At 43.0% G+C, this 15,709-nt stretch overlaps 1 protein-coding gene across 7 annotated transcripts in view; it reads left to right on the top strand.

Moving 5' to 3' along the window:
• The window catches only part of gtf2ird1 (GTF2I repeat domain containing 1), a 121,488-nt gene that overhangs the window by 20,419 nt on the left and 85,360 nt on the right, over positions 1–15,709 (top strand). For all 7 annotated transcript variants that reach the window (XM_055657928.1, XM_055657923.1, XM_055657929.1 and 4 more), the window contains exons 3-6: positions 9,425–9,565; positions 10,180–10,321; positions 13,691–13,837; positions 15,510–15,693. In XM_055657928.1, the coding sequence (XP_055513903.1) occupies positions 9,431–9,565; positions 10,180–10,321; positions 13,691–13,837; positions 15,510–15,693 (608 nt within the window). In that variant the 5' untranslated portion in view covers positions 9,425–9,430. The remainder of the gene's footprint in view (positions 1–9,424; positions 9,566–10,179; positions 10,322–13,690; positions 13,838–15,509; positions 15,694–15,709) is intronic.

The following is a 15,709-nucleotide window of genomic DNA, read 5'->3' as shown; positions in this document are numbered from 1 at the left end:
TTTTCAAGAGAGAGTTAGATATAGCTCTTGGGGTTAATGGAATCAACGGATATGGGGAGAAAGCAGGAACGTGGTACTGATTTTAGATGAACAGCCATGATCATATTGAATGGCAGTGCTGGCTCGAAGGGCCGAATGGCCTACCCCTGCACCTATTTTCTATATTTGGATGAATAAAGGATTTAAATGCATTGTTGTGTTATTGCGTGTTTATGGATTTTAGACTTTTGTTAAATTGACGTTTAAGTATTGTGTCACCAAAAAACACCGGCCTGGTTCCTATACAGAGCTTGTGATTAATTGGTTTCCTGTTGCCCCCAATCCTGTGGCCAGGAAGTGGTGATACTTAAGAGAGAACAGTCTTCACATTAAAGCTAACAAAAATGTGCTGACTGGAATGCAAACTGGCAGTTATTTAACCAGGAGTTTAACGTACACCTTTGGGTTTGATTGACCTCGTGTTCACGGCAACTTGTGTTCCTTGCACTCTCTGATTCAGTTGGTCTTTAGTAAAATAAGAAGATTGAATGTTTACAGGAATAACTTTAGACATTTTGAAACGAGGGAGAACCTGTTGTCTTTGACAGTCCCAGTCGATATTGGGAAAGTTTAAAATTCCCTTCCATAACAACTTTCTTTGTCTTGCACCTGCCTGCAATCTCCTGGCATATTTGCACCTAATTCTCATAGACTATTTGGGAGCCTGTAGTACATTCCCAACAAGATGATCGTCACTTTTTTTCACAGCCACACCCATATAATTTCGCTGGACAAACCATCAGTAATATTATCTCTGACTATTGCTGTAACATAATGCAGCAGCTCTTACCATTTTACTCCCACCTCTATTGCGCCTGCACCCTGGCACAGATGCTGCCAGCTCTGTCCCTCTCTGTCTCATTTCCATACTGGCTATAATGTCCCAGTCGCACATTCCTATCCACACCCTGAGTTTACCTGTCTTGCCTGTCGCATTAAAATAAATGCAATTCAATCCAACCGTCCTTCCTTGCTCCCTGCCATGCTCCTGCTTCAGTCTGTCCACTGAACTTTCTTTCATCACCTTCCAGCTTCTAACCTGCCTTAGATCATATTCCCCCCCCCACCCCCCCCATGGCTGCCAACCGGATAAGCTTTCATCTTCTTGCCACTTTCATTTCACTGCACATCTCGTATTTGTATGTGACGAATAAACTTGACTTGACTACTTGAACTACATAGACTGTTGCAATATTATTGTTTGTATTTTTGCGTGTACGTATGTGCATATATATATATGTGTGTGTGTACACACCCTGAACTTTTTTTCTCTCTCGTTTATTATATTGTTTACAGTGTACTATGCTTACATATTGTGTTGTGCTGCTGCAAGCAAGAATTTCATTGTTCTATCTGGGACATATGACAAAACACATTCTCACTCTCTTTGTAATTTAACCAAAAATAATTTAAATCGACTATTTACAAAAAATTATATAAAAATTATTTATTAAGAGTCAATTCAACATACAATACAAACAAACCCACCACCATAATACAAAGTAAAACAAATATTCTTAAATTCTCAATATTAAATAACTATTTCCCCATCCTTATTGAGGATAAAGGAAGAATTTATTTGGGAGCAGCTCGGTTCTTTTAACGGCCTAATGTCATCTCCTAAAACCTGCTGGAATGCACACAGTTGATAGATGTCCAACAAGTGAAATTTCAGTTTATTTAAACATTCTAGTCAATGTCCAATGTGTTCCAAGATCTATTTGTCTGCAACTCAGTTAATCCAATCCTGAAAGATTCAAGTTAAAAACCGGTGACTTTCAGAATAGTTCAGCATTGAAATCGCAGATTGGTACATCAATCACATCTTATATTATCCAATTAATCAAGACTTTGTTCGTAAGTGTAGCGGTCTGTAAATCATGTGTTTGAGTTTTATATGATATTCCTTTCAAGTATCGTACTGACAGAAAGATACACTGTAGCGCCTCAGTGAAACAGTGGGAAAGAAATGCCATTCAGACGTGCTAAGCACATATCCAACTGTGATCCTGAGACCTAGAGGAATGTGTGATTAGTCAGAGACTATCTGCTACAAAAATCAGCAATGGCTGTTTTGAACTTTTTCATCTTTGCAGAATCCGGATCCAACCAATCTAAATGCAAGTTGATGGCTAGATTATTTGACATTTTTAGATTGCACTGTTCGGACTGCAATGTGCATTGTTAAGGTTGTCAACTGGCTTTGATTTATCTGTTTCACAGTTGGAGCAGATTTCTCGGTGAATGCAGCCAAATCACCAAGCACTGGAGATTGCCAAACCTTATTTTAACCTTGGTTGAATTGAGGGGAGAGATTTTTTCTACACAGAAGGGAGCCCTTCTATTAAACTCCTCTTTACCATGGAGATTTTGAAGCACATGACAAGATGCCTAAGTTGCAAACTGCTTGTCGGAAAAAGGGACCACATCACCCCAATCCTGGCCTCTCTCCACTGGCTCCCTGTGCGGTTCCGAATATATTTCAAGATCCTCCTTTATGTCTACAAAGCCCTCAATGGGCTTGCCCCCACCTACATTAAAATGTCTGCTCACCCACCACACCACCTCCAGGTCCCACAGATCGGCCAACTTGGGGTTGCTGAACATCCCGCTGTCTAGGCATAAGCTCAGGGGCGACTGCGCCTTTGCGGTTGCAGCTCCTAGACTGTGGAACAGAATCCCTCTTCTCATCAGAACTGCCCCCTCCATCGACTCCTTTAAGTCGAGACTAAAAACTCATCTCTAATCCCAAGCCTTTCTTGACATCCTGTGAGTGAGGGCTATATGTATGTAGTGATGTTTGTATTTAATCTACGAACCACTGTTGTTTGTTATACTATTCTTATACCAATATAAAGCACTTTGGTCAACGAGAGTTGTTTTTTAAATGTGCTATATAAATAAAAGTGACTTGACGTCATATTTATGTTGACATCTCCATTGTTAAAAGGGAGCGTGTGAAATTCAGACAGTAATGTGCTCAATTCCTCAAAGATGTTCAAGATCTTAACTGGAAGTAGAAACATACTTCATAACCAATCAGGTATGAATAGGGTTCTTGATAGCTACTGATGCATCCTTCATATAACTTAAACAATAACCAATACTTTATGTGGCAGACTGCCATAAATTATTCTTATTTTCTTCACTCATCCTCCTCAAAGGGTTGATTCATGGGTCCTCAATACAACCAGGTTTGGAGCCTAATCCTACTTTGCCTGCCACCAATAATTCTAGTAATGGGACTCAACAATTAGTCGAAGGTTCAGACTCAAGGACAGTTTCTTCCCAGGCAACTGAACCATCTTGCTCAACTAGAAAGCAGTCCTGAAATAAACCATCTGGGTCATTGAACCATCACACTATCTTTGATAGCTACTGATGCCTTTATCTTCATATAAATGTTAAACAATAACCAATATCTGTTCACTGTGGGTGGCTCGAGACTGCCATAAACTGGTTGGCACTCTTAAAAGCTTTTCTTACACAGTCATGACAATCCTCCCAAACTCGGGTTGATTCATTTGCAATGTACATCAATACAACCAGGGTTTAAGATTGCCTGGTAATCCTACTTTGCCTGTTCCACCGAATAAACTCTAGTAAACCGGGATGTCGTCTGCAACACCAAAGTCGCGTTTGGTTCAGACTCAAGGACAGTTTACTTCTTCCTCCCCGGCAACTGAACCAATGTTAGTCTTGCCACAACTTAGAGAAAGCAGTCCTGAACTTACTATCTGCCTCATTGCTCCGCAGACCGTCAGACCATCTTTGATCGGTCTTTACTGCCTTTATCTTGTACGCCCCAGCTCCGCGATGTTATTCGCTTTTGGAGCTGCGCAGCCAGGGGTAGAGTTGCCGTATCTGTTCACTGCTCCGCGATGTTGGGAGTCGCCGATTAGTAATCAGTATTAAAGTTTCCCCCTTCAACTGACTGGTTAGCAAACTAACTGACTAACAAAATGCTTTTCACTGTCTCTGGGGAGTACTCATGACTTTGAACTCAAGCCCCCCCGCTACCTACCTAATCTACGCTAAAAATCTTCCATTCGGAAATCCGAAAATGTCCGAAATCCGACAAGTGTCTGGTCCCAAGGCTTTCGGATAAAATTGCCCTGTACCTTCAACTGCAATAACAATGTTGACAAAAACTTGCTGTTATTGAGAAGGGGAGAGAGTCGAGCAGAATGGTTGTATTTGTTGGTCCTGGAGAAAGAGAGGTATCTTTAGGGGCTGTTTGGAAGATATGATAACTTTATGTATAGGAAGGAACTGCAGATAATGGGTTAAACTGAAGATGGACACAAAAAGCTGGAGTAACTAAGCGGGACAGGCAGCTTCTCCGGAGAGAAGGAGTGGGTGACGTTTTGGTTCGAGACCCTTCTTCTGATCAGTTTATCTTGATTCTGCATTGATCATTTTTGCAAGTTAGGAAGAACCGTTACTTTCCCTATTTGCATGGATTCAACCATGTTTTGCATGATTTTAAATTCCTTCCATGTACACCACTTCATTGTCAAGATTATCACTGAACACACGTTGCGTACATTGTCATGTGTGGTGCAGTAACAATGAAGAACTTGCTTGCAGCAGCATCACAGACCGCACAAACACAGATCATAAATTTATACATAAATTACTCAAAACAGTGAAAAGAAAAAAAAAAGACATTATTTCAAAAACACCATTAGAAAGCAAGTCTATGATAGTGCAAGACTTGGTCTGTTGTGTTCCATTGCTGAGGTAGGATTAACCTTATGCAGGAATGGCACATAATGCTGGAGTAACTCTTCAGGCCCTGGTTCAGGCGCCTTGGCCCTAAAAGTCAGCTACCCATATTCTCCAGCGATGCTGCCTGACCGGCTGAGTTACTCCAGCACTTTCCATGGTAAACCAGCATCTGTAGTTCCGTGTTTAGGCTTGCACAGGTCAGATCAAGAACATGATGGTTGTTGGAAAGTGTGTGTTCCTAAAGCTGTAGTATGGAAAGTATTTTGGCAATACTTCTTGCACTTTCAAACCTACAGAGGCATGCCCATGTTCTTACAGTGCATTGCTTTCACTACCTGGTGTGTGCCATATAAACCATCAAACGCACTGAAGGTTGCCTTTGGAGGTGACCAATGCTTTGGTCAGTGTCTTGGTCACCTGAGTAACAAGAACTCATTCTGACAATGTCTCACTTCTAACTACTTTCAAAAGGTAACTCACAGAATGTAGCTTTGTAGGTAGACTGGAGGTGACTTTGGGGGGGGGGGGGGGGCTCCACTGAGAACGAAGGGGGGGAACCATAACTTTGTCGGCATCAAAACGTGGCAACACTTGTGTGTGCTACCTCGATAAGGGCGTCTGCATGATTTTACCAGGTTGCCTGCAAAACAAAGCATTTCACTGTACTTAGAGTATGATCTTCCTTGTTGTATTATGTGGTATAAAATATATTCTTGGTAAGAAAGGAAGTTAAAGATTACTCTGAAAAAAACAGAATAACTGAGTTGTGGTTTCCATCTGATCAACAAATGGGGAAGCAAGCTTGAGGGGTTTGTTGTCCTGCCCCTACTTCTGTAGTTTGTCCTGTTGTATTTATGCTCTTCTGTAGCCTGGGCTGTAGCAGCAACATCACTAGTGGGAGGCTTTCATAAGTAGTTTTAGTTCTATATGAGGGCATTGGACTTTGGAATTGAAAACTTAAATAAGAAACATAGAAAAAAAAAAAAAATAGGTGCATGAGTAGGCCATTCGGCCCTTCGAGCCATTCAGTATGATTAATGGCTGATCATCTAAAATCAGTACCCCATTCCTGCTTTTTCCTCATATCCCTTGATTATTTTAGCCCTAAGAACTAAATCTAACTCTCTCTTGAAAACCTGCAGTGAATTGGCCTCCACTGCCTTCTGTGGCAGAAGTGACTTTGAAAAGATCGCCAATTCTTAGCTGAATTATCAACTGATTTCATTTTGCTCATCTAGGCTACGCATCTTCCAGTATAACGCCATGGGACATCAACATAACTAACTCTTGCAATTCTGCTTACCAGAAACCTTCAGAAGTTTCAGGAGTTTGAATTCAGGGGTGAAAACTGCAGCAACACCATTGTGAAAGGTGCACAATTACAGCGTGACAAGTTTACATGGGCTGTTTCATTGTTTATATTTATAATGGGGGGGGGGGGGGGGAGCTGAAAGGAAGTACAGAGGAACTCCCTCTGCCCACTACACGTATCAAAATTTTTTTTTTAAAGCAACACCACAATTCTTTTTCTGCACCAATTTTTTCTACATTCAACACATACTGACACTGAGGTCAACATGCCAATGCCATTTGCTCCTCATTGACCTCGGAGTATGGATAATCGTAGCATTGCGGCCTTAAAGGAGCAGACGGGTTATATGCAGTTCAAACTTAATGATCATTAGAGGGTGTAATGTTCCTGCCTTTATGTGAAGCTATATGTCGTCAAACTAGCCACAAGTGAGACTAGGGAGCCAGACTTTTGGGAAAAGTAAGCATTACTTTAATTTGCTCACCATTATTACTGCAATGAATGATTTTGTTCAAGAAAAGAACTTAAGAATTTGGCTTAATGACATTTGGACCCAACCATTAACTTGGCAATCTTTATTTTGGTCCCTGCAGAGGGAAATATTTCCAGTTCAAACTACTTTTATTCACTCCAGTCTATGTTGTGTTAAATCTGTGGTAATGTTCCAACATAACTACATTGTTTAAAAGACAATTTATGTCTCACTATTTTGTGTTGGAGGGGGGGAGGGGGGTGGAATAGGGTTTGGTGGTGAGAGAACATTTATTTGGTTTTGTGTATGATTTGCAAATTTAAGTGATGTTTCCTTAGGGGTGGTTTTCATACCTGAAAAAATTCACCACCCTCCCTCAGTTAATGGTTAAGATCCCTACCTTTGCCTAATTCCAAACCCTTTCCCCAAAACACTTTCCAAGAGCAAGTTAGGATTGAGTTGGGATTCCTCTGAATTCCACTGCAATTATTCACTCGGGCCACCATGGCAGCATCTCTCACATATGTGGACTCCATCACCACCAGCTTAAAGACAATAGACATGTGGACACATCAGGTCCCCAACCAAATCGCACACCATTCTGACTTGGAAACGTATGACTGGTCTTTCTTTGTCACTGGGTCTAAATCCTGAAAATCCTAAAGAAAACACACAGGATGAGAATGCAATGTTGCACTGATATACTTTCCCTTTAATAACAACTCAGTGGGCAGGTATCTCAGCTGATCAATTTGAGGGGGCTGGTCAAAAAAAAAAGCTAGAATCCCAAGGTGGTTTGGGTTTTGCAAACATCCAAAAAAGAGGCAGCAAGTATTTGGAAGCCTAGCCACCCTGGCTTTGAAGGGGTTAACTTAGTGCCATGGGCCTTCTCTCTTGACATTCTTGTCTAGGGAAAGAGCAAGGGGCCCCATATATTAAGAAGTGCAGGGAAATTGATACTTGTAATGTATTAAACCATGTACAGTTGTGATATCCGCACTTGTGCCTTTCTTTGGTATAATGCGTATTCTGTGGGGAGAGGTTGGACAGACTTTAATTGTTTCCCCTGGAATGTTGGTGGTTGCAGGGCAACCTGATAGAATTACCAGAGGCATAGATGGGGTAGACATTCAGAACTTTTTTTTCCCAGGGTGGAAAAAAAAATACTAGAGGGAATAGCTTTTGAGATGAGAGGGGGAAGTTTAAAGGGGATGTGCGGAGAAATATTTTGACACGGAGGGTGGTGAGTGCCACAAGGTGGTTGAAGCAGATATGTTTGTGGCATATAAAGGACTTTTGGATAGGCATATGGATGTGCAGGGCTGGATTATACGTTATGTGCAGGCAGAAAAGTAATGGTCATGGCATCATGTTTGGCACAGATATTGTGGATCGCATGCCTCTTCTATGTTTTTATGTATACCTTCCATGAAGAGATGGGAACTCCCATAGTGATGCATTCCAGTAAACGGTGTGCAAAGTAATGGCTTCCCATTATGATTTCCTATTATGATCCCTGGGTTATTCTCAGGATATTAAAGGCAAGCAAAGCTGCACGAGGGATTGTCAAGAATGTACAGAATTGGCTGATTGCTAAACCTAAAGAAAATGCAGATCAAGGCTTTTGGCACACTGCCACTAGTTATGGTTAGTGTCAAGCATCTCACATGCTGCATCACCATAGCATGCGACCAATGGGTCCCCTGTGTTTATGCCGGCTCTTTGATAGATTAGTGAAGTAATCCCATTTCCCGCTCCTTCCCTTCGATTATTTATCCTGCTTCTTTCTGAACATTATTATTGAATTGCATTCCATCGTTTCACGTGCTGCATTCCATACTGCAAATAGCATAGGCAGTGACTAGGCATTCATTCTCATATTTCTGATTTCTTGGACTACAGTTGCCCAATCTTAAAATATCCAATGACGTATGATTTGGGTGCACTAAACATTGATGTTGCTTATTCTACAAACACTGGTTTCAAAAGCTTCTACTAATCTTCCTGGTTAACACATTCTTTGCATTTTCTGTTGGCTTATTCCTTAAGATCCTTATAATGCGCTCTTGTTTTTCTGTATTTCGTTTTTTTCCCCTATAAAGTCTGATGCTGGAAGGCTATAAGTGCTCTGTCACAGGGTCATTTGTTTATGTTCTATGTGCTTGAGGCGAATAGTAAATGAATGGACATTTTGTTCAGTCCTGTATCTAGATGCACGTGTCAGCTGTATGACTCTATTTATAAAAATAAAAAAAAACCCCAAAAAAACAATACCATTACCTTCCCATGGATTGTCCTGGACCTTTGTGGCCTGAATCAGAATCACTGCTGATCCAGTGTCTCCGCCAGAACACATCTCTGAATCTTGAGAAATGGAACTCCTGCTCGCTCCTCAGTGCCTTCAATGAAAAAGCGAATGAATGGGGGATGATGGAACCATGTTCACCTGTGATTCTTGTCTGGATCATTAACAAATGTGGAACATTTCTTTTGGAAAAACTGATCAGGGGCTTTTTGAATTGTGCTCGACAACAAGTAAATTCCTTGGGAAAGGGAGGTTCAAGTTGGCAGGAATTTGATGATTGTGTTTAGATAAGTATTTGTATGTCTTGGCTGCAGTTAACTTGACAGCCGGCAACACCATTTACAACCTCGTTGGATTTCAACAATGGGGAATCCCCCTTTCAGATCTCAAAATATATCAGCACGTTGCTCATTAAATGATTTAACTTTTCAATCGGAACCCAATTAATTAATCACTGTGATCCACATATACATGTATTAAGCCCTGTGTACAACAGACCAATGCTAAACCGGAAAAGCCCCGAGTTTCTGTCAGAGATACCATTTGTTGATCTTTGTTTCCACAGGTAAGCATGGCACAGAGTGGGAGCCTGGAAGAAGGAACCAGGAGTAATAATTGTCATGAACAGTTGCTGATGTGTGGAGTCCAGAGCCTTTCGGACAAGAAGGACATTATTACCAGCTTGGTCTCTGCGTTGGATTCAATGGTCAGTGCAATCTGTTCTACTGTGGCAGCCATGCTTGATTAACACGGGCGTCAATTCACGTCTCGTCCTCGTAAATCCCTGTAACACCACTTTCCCCATTCATCTTATGGAAATGATGATTGCTCCCCTCTCTCCCACACCCTTCGGGGAAACACGCACATGTGCACACACAGGTCAAAGAGACATGTGCACTGTGGAAATCAAACTTCTCGTGATGAGTGTTATTTTCACGGTGATTTTTATTGTGATAGTGAAATGCAGCTAGTTTACAGGGTAGGACGATTCATTGTTTGAGCCTGTTCTATCATTCACTAAATTGTGGCATAGATATCACATCTCTGTATCTTAATTCCATCTATTGGCACGGGTTCCAAAGCCATTCAAGCCCTTCCCTAACAATAACCTATCCATTGCAAGTTTGAAATATGATCCCCGCACTCTATGTTTTTTGAGGAGCGAGTTGCAAGGGTTGGGTACCAGGAGTTCCCTCGTGTGAATTATCTCGCTCATTGGACAACACCAGTGAATTGCCTTTCACTGTCTGGGGTTAATGTTGTGGCTCTGTCCAGCCCTGCCCCGCGACTAATATCTTTGTGATTCTTTGCTGTCTACAGTGCACTGCTCTCTCAAAGTTAAACGCTGAAGTTGCCTGCATCGCTGTTCATGACGAAAGCACGTTTGTCTTGGGAACCGAGAAGGGGAAAGTGTTCCTGAATGCGAGGAGAGAATTACAGAAAGAATTTGTCAAATATTGCGGTAAGTTGCGCAACTCTGCTGTTAATGCAAACAAAAACTGATGTTTGAGCTGCCAGCACTGGAGCACAAAAGCTGAGTTATTCATGTTCTTTCAGCATGTCTTACTCTAGGTCAGAACATAATCGTGGCTGACCTGTCAGAGTGGAGCTGAGGCAGTTTGCATTGTTAGTAAGGGAGAGGAGAAGGGTCTCGACCCAACATGTCACCCATTCCTTCTCTCTAGAGATGCTGCCTGTCCCGCTGAGTTACTCCAGCATTTTGTGTCTATCTTGCATTGTTTGAATTGTATAGTTCGAGTACTGTTTTTTTTATTTTAACACAAAGGCCCATTGCCCCCCCCCCCCCCCCCCCCCCCCCCCCCGCACCCGGCACAAATTTGGACATAAGATGATTACGTAGGAATCCATCTCTGGTTGAAGTACTAACTGGGACAGTTTCTTCCCAGCTGTCATCAGGCAACTGAACAGTCCTCTCATCAGCAAGAATGTGATCCTGACCTCCCATCTACATCATTAGAGACTTTTGAACTATCTTTAATCAAACTTTATCTTGCTCTAAACGTTGTACCTTTTATCCTTTATCTGTGGACAGCTTGATTGTAATCGTGTATAATCTTTTCTTTGACTGGATAGCACTTAGAAACAAAGGCTTTTCACTGTGCCTCTGTCCATGTGACAATGACCACGTGATTATGCTGGCGCCCTTTCTCTTCGTCATTGCCCTTGATTATGCCACGGGGCAGAGGCACAAGGAACATGAGGACCTCGGCTTCACAATCACCCCAAGGCGTTCGAGAAGAATCGGGCCTGTCAACTTGTCAGACCTTGACTTTGCTGATGACATCATCCTGCTGTCAGACCAGATTAGGGACACACAGGAGCTGTTTGGCAGGGTTGAGACTGAGTGCGACAAAGTGGGCCTCCACCTCAATGCCAAGAAGACGGATTACATGGCATTCAACGTTGGTGACCATGCACCTCACAAGACCAGTGGCGGTGCATCTCTCAAGAAAGTGGAGGACTTCAAGTACTTGGGAGCGAGGTTGCAGAGCTCGGAGAATGGCATCAAGGTCCGGAAAGCGCACGCTTGGGAAGCCCTCAATAACGGGGAAAATCTGGACGTCTCTGATGTCTAAGGGTCTCAAACTGAGATTCTTCCATGCAACTGGAGAGACCATATTATTGTATGGGTGTGAGGCATGGACTCTCACTCGAGCACTGTCCAAGTCTCTCGATAGTACCTACACCCGAATGCTCAGAAAAGTTCAAAATGTCAGTTGGAGGGACCATATCACCAACGCCCTGCTCTATGGGGAGATTCCACTTGTGACCGAGAAGATCAGGTGGAGCAGGATGAGGCTCGCTGGTCACTGCCATCGCCCCCAGAGATGCCAGCAAACAAGGTGGTGGCAGTGACCCACCCATGGAAGACGTGACCGGGACGGCCAATCAAGACTATGCTGAAGACATTGATCAAAGACGCACGTGTAGAGACAAATAGAGGAGCTTGGAGGACAGAGATGTGTGGTGCGTCCGTCACCATGCTCATCGGAAACCAGCACCACTGCGTCGCTAATGTTTTCAACGATTTAATAATAAAAATAATACTATTATGCTTTGCCATTGACTTTGTGGCAAGTTGACAATTTGTTCAGCAATGGCAAAGAGGACTTTCCAGGCAAATTTGCTACTGTTTAAAGAAGAGCTGAGGTGATTGTGTTATTCTAACCAACATTTGTCCCTTATCAAAATCACCACAAGCAGATGAGCTGGTCTTACAGTATCTCTCCTACTCATGGGATTTTGAACTGTATACATTCGCAGCCCTCTGTGTCCACGTAACAAATGCGACTGCATTTCAAAAATACTTCAAGATCTCTGCTGAGTTTTGGATGTCCTGGAGTGGCCTTTCTAGACACAGTCTTTGTGAAGAACACGTACAAACCTCTAAATTAACTGCGCTCTGTCAAAGGCTGAAGGAGATGACTTAATGTTTCATTAAATCAATGTGAAGGGATTTGAATAACCCCTCGTTTTGTTAATGGCCCCAGGCGAACGCACTATCTCTAAATTGTTGCAGAGGTCTTTGATGGGATGAACCAAGTACTGATCAGCAAAAAAAGCTCACTAGATGCCCAGTGCTACTGGTGGTCCCTCAGGGTGAAAGGACAAAGTAGAGTCTATCCGTGTACCCTTCCGAGTGTCTTCTAAATATTGTACCTGCCACAACTACCTCCTCTGGCAACTTGTTCCATATACCCACCACCCTCTGGAAAACGCTGTCCCTCTGGTTCTAATTAAATTATTCCACCCCCCCCCCCCCCCCCCCCCCCCCACTGAAATCTACACCCTCTGGTTCTCGATTCCCCTAGCCTGGGTAAAAGATTGTGTGCATTCACACTATCAATTCCCGTCATTATTTTTATACACCTCTATAAGATCACCTCTTAACCTCCAGCGCTCCAAGAAATAAAGCCTCAGCTTGCCTAATCTCTCCTTATAGCTCAGGCCCTCAAGTCCTGGCAACATTCAGTTTTTTATTCCTTATTCCAATAATGCCTGAGGGGGAAATTGCTGAGGCACGTGTAGTGCAAGATGATCGTCTGTAATTCATCACCGGCCTATTTTTGTGCTTGAGAGTAATGGCAGCAGAGGCCTGGATAGAGGTCCATTTCCTCTTGCAATGGTGTGGAGAGCGAGCATGTGTATGCATTGTGTTTAGCTAGCTGCGTTTGCTCAGACATTCAATAAGACAGCTAGTCACCAATCTTGAAGTACTGTTGTAAAACCTCTGGCCCTTAATTTGTCAAAACACTTCATCTTTACACAGCTCAGTACCACTATAACCACAAGTAACCCTTGATTTCCCTCTCTCCATCCTAGTTCTCCGACTGGTTTATTTTCCTCCTGATTAAATTTTACTTTGTATGCCTCGTTGTCTCCTTCACTTAGCTCACTATGATCTATTCCAAATCTTCCTTGATCTCTGTCCCCTTTGATCTCCCATTTTCACCTTACCCTTCCATATCTGTATGCCTCCCTCTCCCCTGACTCTCAGTCTGAAGAAGGGTCTCGACCGAAACATCATCCATTCCTTCTATCCAGAGATGCTGCCTGTCTCTGAGATCCCCCAGCATTTTGTGTCTATCTTTAATATTTTAGCTTCCAGCTCTGTTGGGAGTGTTGGAAATGTGTTGTGCTGGAAGTGTGTTTTTTAAGTACTTAAATTTTGTGGACGGGCCAACGAGTTCATAGTAATTAATAAGTAACAAGTAAGCTGGGGGAAGCTGAATGAATACTCTGCGTTGTGACTTGGGGGGGCTGTCACTGTCCCTTGGCTGTGAACTAAATCTCCATCTTTATTCTACAGCAAGCTGGAACGCACAACTGCGGGGAATGGAGATGTTAAAAATGGTGGCGGAGAATGGGCGGAATGTACAGAGGGACACGCTGGATCCCATGAGTGACGTTTACGTGCTGCGGAAAATGGTGGAAGAAGTGTTTGCCGTGTTGTACAGTGAGTGTTTACTGCAGAAGAAGCTCTAGACTTTGGTGGCGAGGTTCACTGGCGGATTTGATGCTGCGTTCCACTGGTGCTGACTCTCTCTGTTGGGGGAATAAAACCCACGGCTGCTGGTCCTGTCGGGCATCAAAACAGCAGCATCTCTGCCACTGTCTTGACATCTATTAGCGTACAATGGCGGACGTGCTGCTCCTTTGTTAGGGGGTAGGGGATCTAGCTGCACATGTGCTGCCTGTTCTGCTGGGGTTTCTATGGGAGCCATCTATTCTACTAAGGGCACAGCAATACAAGTACTGGCACATTCTGCTGGGTCATTGATTTTCTGACCAATTCTGCTGGTGCCATCTATTCTAGGAGTACATTTGCACAGTTACTGCCATTCAGGTGTGGTATGTCCGACTGAGTCCAGATTCTGTCAGGACACACAATGGTGCAGTGGTAGAGTTGTTGCCTTACAGTGCCAGAGACCCGGGTTCGATCCTGACGATGGGCGCTGTTCTGTACGGAGTTTGTACGTTCTCCCTGTGACCTGCGTTGTTTTTCTCCGAGATCTTCGGTTTCCTCCCACATTCCAAAGACATTCAGGTTTGTAGGTCGATTGGTTTGGTATAAATGTAAATTGTCTCTAATTATGTGTAGTGTTGACTTGCGGAGATCACTGGTCAGTGCGGACTCGGTGGGCCGAAGGGCCTGTTTCTGCACTGTAGCTCTAAATTAAATTAAGACACAGCTCTACAGCCACATGCTGATTTTTGCCAGGACCCAGCTTCACTGAAGCTCCATAGCTCTACTGGATAGTAAATTCCACAAAAAAACATAGAAAATTGGTGCAGGAGTAAGCTATTCAAGATGATCATGGCTAATCATTCAAAATTAATACCCCGTTCCTGCTTTCTCCTCTTATCCCTTGATTCCGTTGGCCTGAAGAGCTATATCTTACTTTCTCTTATCCCAATGGGAATCTGCTCATCTCTCTATGCTGGGGATGTGTTTTCTTTTGAATTTACAAAATCTAGTTGAATGTAAGTTATCAATGGTGTGCGATGAGGGGAATTTGCAGGCGGAAAGTTTGGATATTTTATGTCATTGATTAACTTAAAAAGCAGAAACTATTGCTTTATAAGTTTAGTTTCGTTTGGAGATGCAGCGTGGAAATAGGCCCTTCGGCCCACTCAGTCTGCGCCGACCAGCGGTCCCCGCTTATCCTATCCTACACACACAAGGGACAATTTACAATTTTATCAAACCAATTTACCTACAAACCTGTACGTCTTTGGAATGTGGGAGGAAACCAGAGCACCTGGAGAAAACCCACGCAGGTCATGGGGAGAACGTACAAACTCCATACAGACAATTACCCGTAGTCAGGATCGAATCCGGGTTCCTGGTGCTGTAAGGCAGCAACTCTGCCACTGCACCAATGTGACCCTGCAGGAGGGAATTCTGTGCCACACTCATATCTTGTCTATGGCTTTAAGTAGATAGTCACAGACACAAACTAAAATGGTTCATTGATCAATGTTGTCCAAATTTCCGACAACAATCATATTACCGCAAGATCGTTGGAGTTCTATCTGCATGAAGTAATGTGAGAATATTTTTTGAAATTTGCAGATATTGTGTGGGGTTTAAATATGTCTAACGATCACACATCACTTGGTTTCAGGCGAGGCTCTGGAAAAGTCCACAGTTGTTCCTGTGCCTTATGAGAAGATCCTGAAGGAGCCACCTTCTATAGTTGTCCATGGCTTGCCCGATGGCGTTTGCTTCAAGCGACCTTCAGATTACGAAGCTCACACGCTGAAAAGGATCTTGGAGCGAAGTAACAGAATCCAATTTACTGTGAAAAGGTATTCACATACAAGA

The sequence above is a fragment of the Leucoraja erinacea genome, chromosome 28 (genome assembly GCF_028641065.1).
Source record: "Leucoraja erinacea ecotype New England chromosome 28, Leri_hhj_1, whole genome shotgun sequence".
NCBI lineage: Eukaryota > Metazoa > Chordata > Chondrichthyes > Rajiformes > Rajidae > Leucoraja > Leucoraja erinaceus.
This window is presented reverse-complemented; position numbering and strand designations above follow the sequence as displayed.